At 44.0% G+C, this 17,065-nt stretch overlaps 1 protein-coding gene across 1 annotated transcript; it reads right to left on the reverse strand.

The window, feature by feature from the left end:
- Positions 1–1,168: 1,168 nt before the first annotated feature.
- Positions 1,169–13,658, reverse strand: pdlim4 (PDZ and LIM domain 4). The gene is made up of 7 exons (XM_049742896.2): positions 13,430–13,658; positions 10,015–10,166; positions 7,700–7,781; positions 4,602–4,903; positions 4,371–4,531; positions 3,128–3,266; positions 1,169–2,462 (listed from the first exon to the last, which is right to left on the reverse strand). The coding sequence occupies exons 1-7, from the start codon at positions 13,520–13,522 to the stop codon at positions 2,258–2,260; spliced, it is 1,134 nt and encodes a 377-aa protein (XP_049598853.1). The 5' UTR covers positions 13,523–13,658; the 3' UTR covers positions 1,169–2,257.
- Between the last annotated feature and the right edge of the window lie 3,407 nt (positions 13,659–17,065).

The raw sequence follows: 17,065 nt of genomic DNA on the forward strand, positions 1-17,065 counted from the left end.
GTGGAGTGAATAATTTCAGACTGCCCCTGAAGGCAACATCAGTCTGCAAGTAACCACCTAGCTGTAATAATAAACTTACAAACATTGTGGTACATTCATGTACATGCAACTGTGTGGGTCATTTCATCATCCTCCCCGCAGTAGGTTTGCTAAAGCGCCACTCAGTGACACCAAAAGAGGGCGATATTGCTCAGCATTTTTACCTCATAATTAAGGCGGTACATAGTCAAACGACGTGAGACATGCCTGTTCGAGTTTCAAGTGTGTCATTTTTTTATCCTCTCAGCAATTTTGTCATAGTGATCAGATTTGTGAGAATAAATTGGCAAGTCTAATAAAGAGACAATGAGATTGTCGTGATATGTGGTGAACTGTAATAACCTAACCTGTTATTTGTTTACAATATTCGGTTTTGGTTGTAGTTAGCATCTGCAAATAAAAATAGATGTAGCTTTGGGCAATGCACCGATCCTTATTGACCACACTGGGGCGCCAAAAAGCCATGTAAATGGCACTGAACTGGTTTAATATTACTTTTATTTGATCAGGTTGTATAAAATGACAATTGAATTAAAAAAAAAAGGTTTGGAAGTGAGGAAAAAGCTACAAACTCACACGTGGTGGACTTGACATGGTCAACATGCGCCCAAAACCAAAAACTTCCTTCAAGAGACGAAAATAGCAAATCGTAAATTGGCTGACTCCAAAGTGGGAGTCTTGTGTGTGCACTTTTCAAGGCTTGAATTTAGGTCATTGAAATCTATTAGTTTACCACTAGGTGTCACTAAATCACTGAATAATACACACAAAGTAAAAATGACTTCCTCACTGTTACCATGGTGACAGTCTTGAATTACAAGAGAATAAAGCGGTCCAGTAAGCAGTGACGTCAGCACACAAACACAAAAGGCCCACTGTGTCACACTTTTGTGTGTCTCATTGTGTGTGTGTGGTTCCCACTGATATAAAAAAAAGTTCAGAAAACGCCCCTTATTGTAACAATTAACAAATAATTCAATCGTAGTCCAAATTTGTGTATATGTTTAAGTCAAAATAAAATTCTAGAATTTAGGGGGGGAACAGAAGACTTATTAGAAATAATAAAGAGAATTGTCAGTAAAAATAGAAATATAATTTTACATCTTAGTCATGGATCAGAGATTCAAACCATTATTGCAACAAAATTTAATCAACTAATTGAATTACAAAGTCAAAAAAATCCAGAAAGGCAGTTGGCAAGAAAATGATGTCAGCATGGCACTTGAAAGATGGAACCTTGAGGGACTCCACATGAATTTAAGCCTTAATATTCACATTCTAGCGATTATATCACAATAACTGCATATATTGTGTTATTTTCTAAACTGTTTTTTGTGTGTTGAGAGTATTGGAATGACAATAATTTAATAAACAACGACAAGTATGTGTCAACAAGACAACGACATAGGTACAGGAGATGGCAGTGCACACAGATGGCAACAATATACATTTTTCAACATTTACACACTAGAAAAAAATGTTCTCATTCTCCATTATGAAAGTAGTTTTGTCAGAAAAAAATAGTCCCCGGAATGATGACTGTGATTTTTGTTATTTGTTGTATTATTTTACGTACAGTGGTGCCTTGAAATACAAAAATGACAAAACATTATTAATATGGGGAATTAAAATTTTATCTCAAGTCACCAATAAGTGGGGATAAGCAATTTCCCTGAAAATTTGCATACATTTGACCCCATTATACTAAATGTGTTGAAAAAAAAAACTATTTTTTTCCCCTTTATTCTTTAATAAGTTGGGCTAACTCGCGTTTTAAAAAAAAAAAAAAATTGAGGGGGAAAAAAACAGGAAACAAAAAAATTAACCCCATAAAGTCTTGACTAACGTGATAAACCACCCTTCCCAAATTAAATATTTTAAAAAATATATCTATGAATCGAATCTGAGTGGGTTAACACAGCCTGGGAAATGTGGCGTTAAAAGAAAAGTAAGAAAAACTGTTCCCCTTCTCCCTCCTGCTGGCGTTTTTATTTACACTTACGAAGGCGGAGCTGGCATGCTTGCATATGGAGCCGTTTAGCCGGGGGTTAGAGTTCAGCCAAACAACACGCCGACATTCCACCGACGCTCCCAGTGACACACGCCTGTGATCCATCGCCCGCTACAAAGAGGGGAAAAAAGTGACGTCCCCTAAGCCCCGAAAACTAACGCAAGCTAGCATTCTGCCAAAATGTCCGCACGGGGTCCTGCGTCCACCTCACACGATCTCCACCTTGGAGTTGGGGTAGACGGCCACCACGTCGTAACCCTCCGGAGGCTGCACACGAGCCTTGGCGTGCGTCTCGCAGTACAGGTTGTCCTCGATGAAGAAGTAGCCGCGTTGTTTCAGGTTTGTGCCGCAATCGTCGCACACGAAGCACTCTGGGTGGTACAGCTTGTCGCGGGCCTTCACGATGGTCCCCCTGCAGGGAGCAGACGCCGTTCAAAAACATGTTAAAGACATAGCTAAAGTAATTAGTTAGGATTTCATCAACATTCATTTATGTGAAGCAAAAATACTTTTCATTCTTTCAAATTTAGTATCAAACTGTCTGCCACCATCTAGTGGATGACAGTGGAATTACACTTATTATAAACAGGAATCAAAACAATTTGATGACAACACACACATATTGTATAAGAGGGTGTGTGTCTGTTATAATGCTTACTTGTTAATGAGTAATTTATGGCCATGACATCAGTGCTTACTTAGACCTTCTTTCACAAGCAGAAGGGCTTGGTACGACCTTTTGTATTTGTGTGTGTGTGTGTGTGTGTGTGTGTGTGTATTTGCGCATGTGTGTGTTCACAATTTCCTTGATGAATAAGACCCGACTTCCCGGGTCATTTTGCCTGTTGGTGCATGTCAAACCAACTGAGTAACTAGTCTATGTTTAAAGCAATATTTAACATTAAAAAAATACCCACTACTCTCTATACATAAAAAAATATTATTTGAAAATGTATTGTGCAGAAATTCGATTAAAAACTTCACTTATATAGACGTTTAAAAACATTATTCAATGTTAAATGGAATTGGCTTGGACTTAAATGTTAAAGAGCTAGCAGCTAGCGCGGGCGAACTTACACAATGCCGTTGGTGCAGCGTGTACACTGCGGAAGCTTCTGGAGGCCCGACACGCCGCTGGGGAGGGGGCTTCCCAGTTTGGGGACGGACGATCGCACCGGCGACTTCAGGCTCCTCATTCTATCTGTCGGAGACACACCTACAAAAAAAATAATCTAAATGAAAACAGCGCCACTTTACTGTAAATGATACAATTAGCATTTTACAGAAAATCAAATCCATTGTCGGGTTTCCCATGACATCCAAAGCGCTCGCACGCCACGTGAAATGGACCATCAATCAGCGGAAAGGTCTGCCAACGCACAGTTAGCGCGGTGGCACGCTAACGGCGCCATTTTCACTTCTGTTTTGAGCATGTCTGCTATCTCGAGGGAGGCAGATTTTGTCTGAAGCGCTGACACTGCTTTCATCAAACCACGGAAAATCCCCTTTTGGGAGATTCTTTGCTTTGTTTCCATCAAGCGCTTCTGCGGCGGGATGGCGTTAGCTAGCTGCATTAGCTAGCTACATCAGCTACGAAATAACATAGAGAGGGAGGACATTTTTTTTTGACACAGGAAAATCAGAAGAACTTCTGAAGTCTACTTGGACTCCATCTACAGCAGTCTGTGGAATTTCGGTAAACAGCCCCCTGTGTTTGCTTAGGTTCCGAAAGCCCCTCAAAGGCAAATCTTTCTCTCAGCGGGGGCTCAACTTGTCCGTCAACATGATGGACTTTGTCCTCCACCGAGACGGTCGCCGTGTGCTTTATCTCAACGAGACATGCTATCTATTTGCACTAATGCGGAACTTCATTGAAGTGAACTGGTCGAAATCAAGATTTGAAAGATAGCCTTGACTATTTATGATTAAACGTTGAACTTTAGGGTGAAAAAATATCCCATGTGGAAATTCCAATGGTTAAGACAGGCCATTTTTCTCACTTTATTGTCCTAAATGCTTTTTGGAGTTATTTAAAGAGCCCTCATCTTCCTCCCCCTCCTCCTCCATGTTTTGCTTTTCTTTCGCCGCGACCGTCTATAAAAGGAAAAGTATGTCAGTGAGACAGACGGGGATTTATTATGTCGTTACGTGACTAATGCTCAGACAACGAGTTTTCTCATCCAGGTGCTCGGCGTCTCGCGTCTGACTACTCGGGCATCGCTTCGTTACGGAACAACTATGGAAAGGAATTTCCTTTCATTTTCTTTATTTTTTTTGTTTTCTCTTAACAGGGTTAATTTGGGCTTCAAGAGCTGCTTACCTCCGTCCTCGGCCTCCAGCATCCCCTGCAGGTACTTGAAGGATCCGGACTGCTTGGGCTCCGAGGATGGTTGCTCGAAGTCCGTCAGCATCTTATAGACGTGCGACTGCACGTCCACGCCGTCGCGGCTCTGGACGGGGGAGGGGGCGGGAGGCTCGGGGCTAGGAGAGACACTTATCTTCAAAAAACATCTCAGAAGTCACTTGACCTAGGTGTAGGTCATATCCTTACCTGTGGGGGGCGCTCAAGTTGAGACCTGCCATTTTGCCGTGTATGGATCGCTCCCCGTTACTGCCGTTGGGGGCGTACAGCGGAGTCGGGTTGTTGTACTGAGCGTGCCCGTTACCGTAGGCGTTGCCGTGCCCGTTGTTGGTCTTGGAATGGCCGTTGAGCGGATGGTTGGTGGCTTGCAACTGCTGCTGCTGTTGATGATGTTGATAGTTTTGCACGGGGAGCAGCGGCGGGGGCGGTTCGGGGGTATACGAGGGCTTGCGGTTGTAGTTGCCGTAGCCGCTGGTGATGGGACGGAAGTTCTGTGGAGGAAAAAAAAATCATATTTTAGAGGAGAAAAATACAAATTCAAGAGACTGAGACTGTATCGTGGTTGCGTCCCAATACTTTTGTCTGTTCAGCTTTCCTTCAACAAGCAAGAATTTAGTTTTCCAGAGGTGTCCCAATACTTTTGTAATCACGGCTTATCCAGATGGATCATGTCAACAGATGGGAAAAGCTGGAATTCATCCTGTCATGACACTTACTGGGACCACACACATACACGTACGCACGTGTCCTCCATAAGCAGGCCTTTTCTGGAAGCTTCCTCTCCTCTGCACCGGCAAGTTTACATCTCAGTAAAAAAATAAACTTCCCTGTTATCGGCCGATGCGACCCAGACAGACGATAAAATCCAGCCTGAGGAACTCAAAGATCCGTCAAACATTCCGACAATAAATAGGACGTTCAGAGAGGAGTCAAGGAAGTCATGTAAGACTATTGCGCAATGCTAATGCTAATGCTACAAAGTCAGTTTGAAGCCATCTCGATAGCAAAGAGGTTACCTTAGGTCAAAGAGACACAGGCGTAACGGCAAGGTAGAGGACCTTAATCGAAATCATGTGTTTGGAGACCCCTGCCTAGCTCAGCCCTGATTGGCCGGAAACCCAAACATTCACACACAAGCCACTACCTCGTTCTCCCACGAGGTTTAATCCCCCGAAGACGGAGAAAATGAAGCCCCTTCTCATGGCGCTCTGCACCGCTAAGCAAACACAAACCCGCCCTGCAGGGGAGCAGAGGCAGACGGGGGCCACCTGACCCCATCAAGAGAAACCCGAGACGGATTTCGGACACTTTTGAGCGGATGAAGGGTGAATACAAACAAGCAAATAAAGCAAGTTGCAGGTGTTGAGCTCTTTCTAAAAGACTTTTCCGCCACGCTTGAGCGGATTCCCTGGCAGGGGATTAAGCAGCGGTGGTCCCTGTAAACACACAAGAACCCAAAACCCTCAAGTGATTCTGCTAAGACAGTCATCTGGAATGAGTACAACAGTTTTTTTTGGGGGGGTGATTCTTGGAATCAAATAATCTTGTTCCATTCAGAAAAGTATTTGACCACTCGAAAAAGTGCAGCAGCTCACAAAAAGACCTTCAGGACGAACTTTGGAAGACCCTGCCGGGAAAGATTCTTCATGTGTCAGCTCCTGTCGAGCCTGGAAAAGCATCACGCTGCGGCTTCCGAACTGCCACGCATTTCCGACGTGTTCCGCCAGGAATTTTTTTTTTAATACCGACCAGCAAGTTACCCCCAAGAGCTTCCAACTAAATGATGGCGGAAAAACTTGTGGACACTTGGATTCTAATTTGCTGACGAAAGATTGAGACTTTCCCAGAGAAAAATGCTCTCTGGTAGGAAAATACAGTGGGCGGGCGGACATGATGTTATTTTAATTCCATAATGACGTCAAAACCGATGAAGTCATTTTGTTGACATGGGAATATGCATGCGTGCTCAAGGTTGAAAGAAATATCCCTCCGAAAAAATAAAACCACACTTGACTACGTTTGAATAACTTCCAATTGTTCCCTTTGGTCTTCCTGTTTATAATTTCGATTTTGGCCCTCAATGTCGTGATTGCGATGCCTCCAGGGCGTCCGCTTTTGAAGTAGTCCTGATGGATGACAGCGACACCATTTTGTTTCCAGATTAGCTTCGCCTCGGGCTACGTGTGTTTTAAGCAGATGAAGTCTCGGCAGTCATGGAATGTCGTTTGTTACGATTAAGCTAGTCAGACGCTAACAATTATATTCGGCAGATTGTTGGTCATCCCCAAAAAAAATTGTGACGGCAGATCTATTGAAATTCATAAAGTCTTGATCTCGACTGGAATTTCCGACAAGCACGAGACTATTATGTTACGTCAGACTTATAAGTCTTTGAAAGCAACTGAAGTGTATGGCAGCTAGCCATTTGGCTAACTTAGCAATCTTAGCTCTCTCAAAATCTTCGGACTGTTTCTGATTTGTACGACTGCCGCTTTCAAGCCATCCAAAAAAGTGTCAATTGGCTACGGTACCGGATATGATGAAACGGACCGTTTCAGAAACGACCGCCACCATAGAGGCATTCGAAAACACATCCTGAAATCTAGATTGACCTTGGCTGAGGTTGGCCAGTTTCAAATCAGAATCACATTGCCGCAAAAAAAACAAACATTTCAACTTGACCGCAATTCTTGACGAACGACTCAAAACAATACGACTGAAAACAATACTCAAGCGTCTATTGATGAGGTGACAGAAAATGAAAGCTACCTCAGCTTTCCCGCCATGGCATCGGCAATAGGCTTCATTCTGCCCCGGCGTATCCTGGCAGCCGATCCGATCGGAGAACAATCGACTTCTTCAACACTGAATGTGTTCATTTTTTATTTTTATACGCTATCCCCGGGACATGCTATTCTTGGAGTGAATCTCCAGGGTTGCGTTTTTATGGATGCCGTTTATAATCAACAGAGACAGCTTCCTCGCTTAATTTACAGCCCCAGATGGCAAGTTGCGGTTCGTAGCGAATGATCAGCATGACCATCAAAAGAGAAGGATGGAGTTTTAATGGATTTTAAAAATGGAGATCAAAGTTGTTCGCTATGAAAAAATTCAAAAAAGAGATTCCCATGGTGACTTTTTAATTAACAAAAGAAACGGAGACAATGAAAGCATATGTTTGCCACAAAGCAGATAATTAAGAATTGATGTTTGAAAATATTATTTGATATATTAAGCACCTTTAATAACTTTTGGGAATGTTTGAAAGAACAAAATCGGTGATCTACCTGCGAGTCCGATTCCATGTAAGGGCTCATCTTGCCGTCTTCGCTCCCCACCGGTGACCAAACTCGTTCTCCTGATCCCGACCTGGAAGACAAAAGTCTTGATGACCATCCCCGTTCTGGCGAGACCAGATTTTGACACATTACTACTTTATTTCCGTCAAAACAGTTGCAGACCATCCATAAAAAAGATTGCGGACACAATGAACCAGAGCCAGTTCTGATCCCGTCAGCTCATTTAATAAAATGACGACAAATTCTCAAGTGTCGAGATTTCGGTAGAACCGATTGACCCCTTGATCCGGTAGATAAAGTCTTCAGCACGTCATAACTCCACAGTACGAGCCGTCAAGTGGTTTTTGGCTTCTACTGAAGGTTGGGGGGGGGGGGGGTGATGACTTATGACATATATCTTTAGGTTGCATGTAATTGACTCCAGTCGCGTTAAGAACTAAGAACTTACAAGAACTAACATGACTCAGTGATTGGCAGCTGTGAGGAGATACATCAAACTGCGAGCGGATAATTTACGCCTTCCCTCGGCTCAGGTTTCACGTCGGGTTCTGGTTGTAGATTTATCAGTTGACGTCACAGAGGAGCCACTTCTGATATGGACCAAGAGCGCTCTTATGAGGCGTCGGAACGGTTCCGTGGTGTTTTCGGAGTGTTTGGTCTCGATGGCGACCGCATATACAAGAGCCGTTTGTACTCGGAGGGAAATTACACGAGTTGACATTTTGGGGGAGAACACGATGTTCATGTCAATAAGGATATTAATGGGATTGTGGAGACACGAGTGGAAAATGCATCATCTTGAACTCTTGGTTCGTCTGACCCGAGGATTAAAGGCCTTCCAAGGAAGTTAGCTTGATTTATCGAGCAGTAAGCTAACGGAAGGAAAGATACTTTGCATTAAAATCCAACTGTGGGCTATAAGGACTTCTAGAGGAGCATCAGAGAGTTCCAGGATGAGTTTTATATTTTCCAGCCTTTGACCAGGTTTCATCTCCTGAAGGTCTGTTTTTTTGTTTTGGGTCATACCGAGGATGAGACACATAGCTAGGAACCAAATTGAGATGTGTCCTTTCATGGAATAGTACCTGAAGAGTCCTGGATCAAGCCAAAAACAGCAATCAATGATGGATTGTGGCTCCAAAGTTCTATTGTGGCATTTTACTAAGCACAAAAGACAGCCTGGGAAATGGGGAGGGGATGAAGTGAGTTTCTTTTGTCCCCACTGGAGTTCTGTATTGCTTTGGTCCGGTGCAGCCTTGCGTGTAATTCCTTAGCGGTGAGTCACAGGTCACATCTCCCAGCGCCAGGGAAACCCAGACTCTGTCTTTTCTCTGCCCAGTGTTTGTAATTCTTAAAATGAATGTGCCTGGAAAAAAAAATCTACAGGTCTGGAGAAGGATTAGGGTAAAATGATTTGACAGATTTACGCAGAACATGGTGGAGGCAGAACCAGCAGATTTATTTTTTCTTAATTTGAATTTGCCCCTGGTGGAGATGGATGATCTTCGTGATAGCTAGTCATGTTGATTTTGAACTTGAAGCACAGAGAGGGTGTCCTTTTATGAACAAGACATTCTTTCAGGCCGGGCTTTCAGCACATCCATCAACGAGGGGAGGGGGGGGGGGGGGGCAACCCAACCTGGCAGTCATCCCAAGCACCATCTGCCTCTGCAACCGCACGGCTTTCTCCGATAAGCTGATGGAGGTATAAAAATTAGACTTGTGGACTTTTGAGTCCAGAAGGAGCCCGTGACACTAATAGATGAGGAAACATCTAAAGAAACATTCTTGCTTTACGCGGCAGAGGTCGGATCCACGCAGCGCACTGTAATTTGGGTTCCTAGGCAAACTCGTATATTTGTCCATCGGCAGCACGAGCAAATTACAGGTCTCCCGTTTCGACTCGGAGTATTTTTCGTCGGGGGGAAAGAAGCGTTGTCCTCCGTTGGGATTATGTTCCTGTGAGTCAGCACTAATGGCTGCAATTATTTGTGAAATATTTCATGTGGCAGCAGAGCAATACTTTTATGGAAAGTCTCTTCGATCATGTCCTTTCCACTTCAACGGCAGCTCAGTCTTCTTGACGTAAGGAGCAGAATTAAAAGCCGCATTTTTGGCCGTCTTATCGTAAGTGCGGGGAGGAAAAGTTGCTGCAGCTGCACAGTAGCTGCACCTTTGTCACGAGCGAGACCGACTTCCCGAAATAACATCCCGACGTGGACAAACCGCTCAGCTGCTCGGACGGAGGAGCGTGTTGGATGCTTTCGAGCATTTAACTTTTTCAGACTCGATGATACCGATACCTGCTGATGACGAGCGTGAGCTGCCGAGTGGAGTTCTTGATGAGGTTCTGGGCCTCCATGTGGGTCATGTGCTCTGTGATGTCATCGTTGATGGCCAAGATGGTGTCGCCCGGGCACAGGTCGCCCTGGGCCGCCTTGCTGCCGGCCGTTACCTGGAGGCAAGAACCAGGTGAGATTCAGGTCGCGGAAATTCTGCGATACCAATGTTCTCCATCTGATGGAGTTGGTATGAAAGTGATTAACTTTACCAGCTTAGGCAAGCCATTACTTTCCGCCAGTCTGTGATGTGGTTCCAATAAACCCAAAGTGGTTCGCCACTGTTTACTCGAGCCCTACTTTTTCTTTCCACAGCAGCCCGTTGAGGCGGCGAGATAATTGCGCCGCTTTAATACTTGTTGCCAAGTTGTGAAAGCCATTACGGCTCCGTTAGGATGAAGCAAAGACAAGTTCATCTCATAAAAAGTTTGGAGTTGTCTCTGGTTGGAAATTAGACGCCGTCGGGACGCATCCCTTTCCGGCGCCAAATTACTACCCGCGTCCCAATCTTTTACCCGAAGGCAACGGAGTTGATACGATGTTGAAGTTAACGAGCGCCTTGTTTGTCAAGTCGTGAGGATTTACGATCTTCTTGTCATCTGCGTGAGGACGACTCGGCAGTAAACGTTAGTACTGTCGTTTGGAATAAATACAAGTGGGTGAATACTCGGATAATTTAAGTAGTCGGTTTTATCAGCTTTGTTTGAGCCTGCGTGTAAATTTGAGCAAATTGGTTCCGAAACTGGGTACCAATTTGATCCCCCTCACGCGCCGAGCCGTTAAGTGTTTTAAAACCCAAAAAAAGCTGAGACTCACACTCCGGGAAGCGCTAATAGCTGAGTCGTGTGGTTCACATGTGGAATTTTTAATTTACGGCCTCTGACGGCCGCCCCCACCCCTCCCTCTATTTTTCCCTCGCTTTTACCCGTGACTCAGTTCCAGTAAACTGAGAGGTCATTGTGCGAAGTAAGCGCGTGTAAAAACAAATACGACACCTTAACACTACAACACGGCGTGGAAGCAGTGCTTGCTTGTGCGGATAATCTCCCGACAAGAGGTCAGCGTTTACCCACGCCATTTAACCACCACCACCACCTCGAGTCCTTTGTTTGTTTGTGTGTAGCCTTATTGTGAGGCAAACCGACATTCTTCTTAAACAAGATGAAGTTGTACGATTTTTTTAAGTCATGTTGAAGTCCCTGCTATACGTCATTAATTAGAAAAATAACTATAAAGTGTAATTCCAAAAGCGCAGCCACAGGGGGCGCCAGCATTGCTTACTTTCAACTCCCACACTAAGGCCGCTAATTGCTAACAGGGATCGTGTTCGAAATATAAAAGCGTCAATATTATCCAAACTGACACGTGTCATCATTTACATCGCTAATTAGCATGACGTGCTAAAATGCTACATCACCACAATGACATCATTCAGTAGGTCAAGTAGGTCTAATCTGAGTCGTAAAATGACAGAGTGTCGAGGGGACGAGGTCCGATCTAAAGCTTGTGCTTGTTGACATCACGTTGCTACAAACAAACGTCTCCTTTATAATTTGAGGCACCCAACTGTCTCTTGATGGATACTTTATGACATCCTTATTAAAGCATCTCTTGATCTTGGTGCCTAAATCAGTTCTCTATCTTGTTTTGTCAATTTTATTCTTATTAAAGAGATTATTGAAGAGAACATTTGAGTCACAGCGGTTATGATGGTAGCCAAGAAAGGCCCCAAACTTCCAAAAGCTGAAGATTAAGTGGTCGTGTCAGCGAATTGGGTCACATGGTCCTTTCCTCTGGAATGTGGAGGTCAAAGGTAGAAGGACATGGAGTTCACGAGCTAATCTATTCTCGTCTGTGATGTTCGGGGAAGGTAGAAATGCTTAGTTGTGTTTTTGCAAAATAAGGTCACCTTCATGACATTATTTGCGGCTGGGGTGTTTGTGCGATTGCGTTCATGCTAGCAGCAGCCTGCTGTCATATTTAGCACGTCTTCTCCAAACGCCTCGGTTATCACGTTGGTGACGAAAAATGTTTGCGGCTGTCTCGCTTTAGCACCATGGGTTAGCCATATTAGCACTTTACGCTAAGAACCGGCTAACTAGCTTAAATGTTGAAATGAGCTTTGGAGAAAGTTGTCTTTTTGTTTTGTAGGGAAACATATTTGATGAATAGCCGCTCTCAGGACGAATAATCTCTCTTCGTCAGAATGCCGTTGACATCTTCAGCTGCTGAAGCGCAATCAAATATCGTGAAATTGACGTTGCTCTACGCACAGATGCACCCAGCTGCTCGCTTGTCTCGTTTTACGGGAACGACATCTCCGAGTTCCACTCGGTTAAATTACTCTCGGAAATGCAGCTTTGTTTTATTTTATTTTTTATTGCCGCCTCATAAATTCCGGCCATGCCAGGATAATAAGAGCTGTGCTACGTTGACGGTTGGAAGCAAATTGTGTAAATACCAGAAGTGGTAGTGAGAGTAAGTTATAAGGAAGTTTCAGGTTCAAGTTTCAAAATGAGGGCTCTGTAGCTTTGGTTTTCAGGGGAGGGGGTCTTGAGTGAAACACCTGGAATCCTTCAGCAGCACCTATGAGCGATGATGAAAACCAAATGTCAGCAACCCCCCCAAATGCCCCCACCCTTACCCCTCCCAATTTCTGCTGTGTCTTTTCCCGCAGCAGCGCCATGTGTTTATCCTGGCCGGGATGAAGCGAGTGGCTACTGGCGGAACCGCTGCCAAGCCCGCTGACGCCTGACCCATATACTGACCCACTGACGGAGTTCGGGAAAGTTCGCAGAGGTTTCGTACCACAATGGATGGATTATGTTTGTTTTCACAATTGTTTTGATGATGGCTAAAAATCAGAATTCGAACGCCATGCTAAAAAGAGAAAAGGGTTGAACACCATGAATGTGGAATTCACAGATGAAATTAAAGTATGCAAAATGAAACCAATATGATTAAAATGAAAGAAACACAAATTAAAAAATATAAATGAGACCAAGACATATGAATGAATTAAAAATCAAACAGTCAGTAAAATTGTTAAATATAATGCAAAAATGATTTTAATTCAATTAAATAAATAAATAATAAAAATAATTAGTTTAATTAATGCCAATACAGGTTTTAATCACGCAAACTTATCAAATAAACTAACTGACTAATTTCATCATAAATAAACCTTTAAAATACAGTTTTAATAATTCTCAATAAGAAAATGTAACGTCATTATTGAATCGCTGCAAAATAAACTTGTACGCCACTTGACAGCTGGCATGCCCCGTTAAGTACTTTTAATAAGATTAATGAATTAACAGGTTCAAATGCCGAACTTGCACGTAGCTCGAAATTGTCATTTCCGAGAGGCGAAACGTACCCTGGAGATTGTCAGCGGCGTGCTGAAGTCTCGTCCCCCGACCAGGCGAAAGCCCCACGGGGAGGGTCCCTTGAGAGTCACGCTGTAGGGCATGCCGGTGCCGGTGGACCTGGAGACCGCGACGACGCAAAAGTATCCAAGGAAGAAAAAGTCCTGCTCCGGGCTGCAGCGAGTCGACGCGATCCCTCCTGACAAAAACTCTCCCGAGGTCTTGAATCAAGTTTAAATAAAGAGGCGCCCGTGACGCGTTTGTCGGGGGCCGGACCGAGCAGCCCGCCCTCACTCGGGACTCCGGGAGGGAGGCTCCCTCTATGTGCTTCATGCAACAAGTCCATCCTCTTCCTCATTATTTTCATCGTGATAGACTACAAGTGATACTAGTGCTACTACAATTACAGTAATCCCTCGTTTATCGCGGGTTATGGTTCCAAAAAACACCCGCGATAAGTGAAATCCGCGAAGTACGGTCACCAACAAGAAGTACTAGGCAGGCTAACGAGTTAGCGGAAATAAGCTAATTCGGACTTCTAAAGGAAAAAATGAAAATTTAGAGCAATACTACATTGTCCTACAGGTTAGACACGTTTCCTCAATTTAGAAGTTTTATTTTGACTTTTAAATGTTTTTTTAATTTGGAAAAAAAAAAAAAAACACGATGTAGTGAAACCGCGAGAAACGAAACGCGAAGTAGCGAGGGATCACTGTACTACTACTACTAATATGGCCACTAGTATCCACTTTATTTTTATAAAGTCTGTTTTATTGTCAATTTCTTTACATGCCAAAACACACAAAGAGATCCAAATTACGTTCCCACTATCCCACGGTGACAAGACCTAGCGAAACCAGCGTTTTGTTTCTATGGCAACGGTTCATGTGACTCCACTTTCTATGACAGTTTCAGTCTAACTAGGTTGCCGCTTTTATGAGAAAACATTTCAGTCTTGCTTCCTGTTAATCTAGTTTTCTATCACGATAAAAAAAATGGTAAAAGTAATGCACTGAAGTAGTTTACAGGCCCAAACAAGTACGCTGAGCTCATTTGATGATGCGGGCTTGTACCTACTGAAGTTGCCAGTGCGTGAATATTATTTTACATTTGTCACTTTTTGGATTCTGTCATCGTTTGACTCGGCTTGCGAGTGAGTCACTGAGTTTTTTAATTTGCGGCGGGATGATCTCAGAAATTCCGCAGCATCTGTTTCAGACAATTGCCGGACTGTCTTGAGCTCTGAGTTAACCTGAGGCGGCCTTGATTGTGTTGCATCATCACCACGTCACTGTCGTGATAACATTTCACATGGTAGTCATTCAAAATCTCGCAGTGTGGCAAGCACAGACCGCCATTACTCACTTTTATCTTTTAAATTCTGTTGAAATTCTTACAAGTTGTTTGGCAGACTGACGGTGACTCATGACGACACTCGCAACTTGGCAAGTCTTCAGACTCCACGTTGACAGCGTGTAAATTACCAGGCCGCCAAATCCACAAAAACAGATTTTTTGGTTTTGCGTCACCCCAACTTTGTAGCTGCTTTCCGTCAAGTTGCGTTGACGTCCAACAGCACTTTGCTTTGCATCCGGCACGAGCGCTCATTTCTACATGTGCTGAAGCAATCAGGGAGCGTGGCAGCCTTTCAAAGGCGGGGCTTAAGTGCGGCCTCCCCCCACTCGGTCGCCTTAAGAAAATCCCCCGTGGATCACTAAAGGTCCAAAAAAATCCACGTTGCTGTGAGACATCAACTGGGAGGTTAGCGGAGCCAATCAGATAGCGCCTTCACGTCGAAGGCATTCAAAACGAAACCATCGAGTCATGACCTCCTTGACGAGACGAGAGTTGACCTAAATTTAAGGGGTCCGCCGGGGGTTGGGTGTAATGAAGACATGTTGTTACTCTTGGCAGGTGGGGGGGGACAGGGGTTCCGCCACGAAACCCAAAACTCAGCTGACCCATTTTAGCTCCCGCAGTTCTCTCAAAAGAAAACAAAAACCACTTTGTGTTTTCACCGACGTCCTGGTTGTGTTTGCGGTTCGGCGCCACTTTAGACTGGCATGTAAAAAGTCTCTGAGTCATAAACATGTCCCGTCAGAGATTCGACCGATGACCCGACAAGCCTAAGAGCCCAAAGCAAGCGTCTGGAAGTCATTACGCCAAAGAACGCGCCGTCCCTCGTTCCTTGTAAAGTCGGCGTCCTTGAAGGCCTCGCAAGTGTAAAGTTGGCACAACAAACATAAACTGAAGGTGAATCACTCGGCGAAACAAAACAAAACGAGATAAGCGCCGCTTTGTATCGGTTCAGAATAACGATGTCATTGTTTGCATCTTCCGTGCTTAAAAGTCGGAAAGAAAGAAAACCAGTTTCCTGAAAAACATGTTTATAGTTTCTGTAATAGTCATTGTCATCATGCTATCGCTAGTTAGCATTGAGGTTTTAGCTTGACCCCATCAAGAGATGCAAAACAAAATCCAGACACCAGACATTTTCTTTTGTTTGAGTAGATGTGGCGAGGGTGGGAAAGGTAAAATGGCCGACCGTGGGAAAGATAAAATGGCCGAACGGTCGACCATTTTACGCTAAGTGCAGTGTGAAGAAGGCTTAACGGGACTTTTCTATTGCGGTACACAACCCCACAAAGCAACCGCAAAGTCTTCTTCAAATTCTTAATATAACAAGCCGCCTCATCCCAAAAATCGGAACAGGCTGTTTTTCATGGCAATTCTTCCACATGAACAGATTTAGCCCAAGAATAAAATTGACAGTTAGCGCATGAGCTAGCCTTGTTGTGGCAAATCTGTCTTTGTGACTCACACGTATTTAAACACAAACCAGTGTGTCATTTACTTAAATAGTCCAACGCAAACCCTAAGCTGTCTAAGGAAACTATCTTTTGTGTCAAACTGTGTTTTTTGGTCCAGGTCCTTCACCCAAATCCACAAAATGACCGACGTCTCACCTCGTCGTCAGCTCCTTGGCAGGCGCCTGCTTCGTTTGGCCGAGCGGGCCGCTCGGTGTCGGATCGACGTGTTTAATGGGCTTGTTAGCGCTAAGGCGCGGTGGAAACGGGGTCGGGACATCTTCATAGCTGAGTGGACGCTTTAGCCAGATGCTAAAGTTGTTCTGGACTTAAAGTGTTGAAGACTGAGGATGTTAAAGTTTGATTTGTTGGAATTTTAGATTCATCTTCATTGTACGAAATAATGAAACTAGCATGAAATGAAGCCGAGCCGCTACGTCTGGTCCGATTTGGTTCGACTTTTGCATGATATTTTCCCCGGTCTTCATTTTGTTGTTGTTTTTATTTCTTTTTTTACATTCTTCTCTTGACAGTTTGATGAATCTGTTCTCTCAGGAGCACAGCTGCACCCACACCATCAATTTTAGCATGATGGTGAGACAGCGGTGGTCTTTTTGCCCTCTTGGGAACTTCGGAAAGGATCACGTATTGACTTTTTTGTTTGACAAAGATGACATCACAACAAATGAGCACAAATTCTTGGGAACTTGCGAAGAGACTGTAACCACAAACTGAAACGTCAACTAAAAATAAAACTTGTAGCCGGTCGCTAAATGAGACGACTGATTTATGTCTTCTTACTCATAGGACTGGAAAGTAGTACCTCACCAGCTGTAAATC

The sequence above is a fragment of the Syngnathus scovelli genome, chromosome 15 (genome assembly GCF_024217435.2).
Source record: "Syngnathus scovelli strain Florida chromosome 15, RoL_Ssco_1.2, whole genome shotgun sequence".
NCBI classification, from domain to species: Eukaryota; Metazoa; Chordata; class Actinopteri; order Syngnathiformes; family Syngnathidae; genus Syngnathus; species Syngnathus scovelli.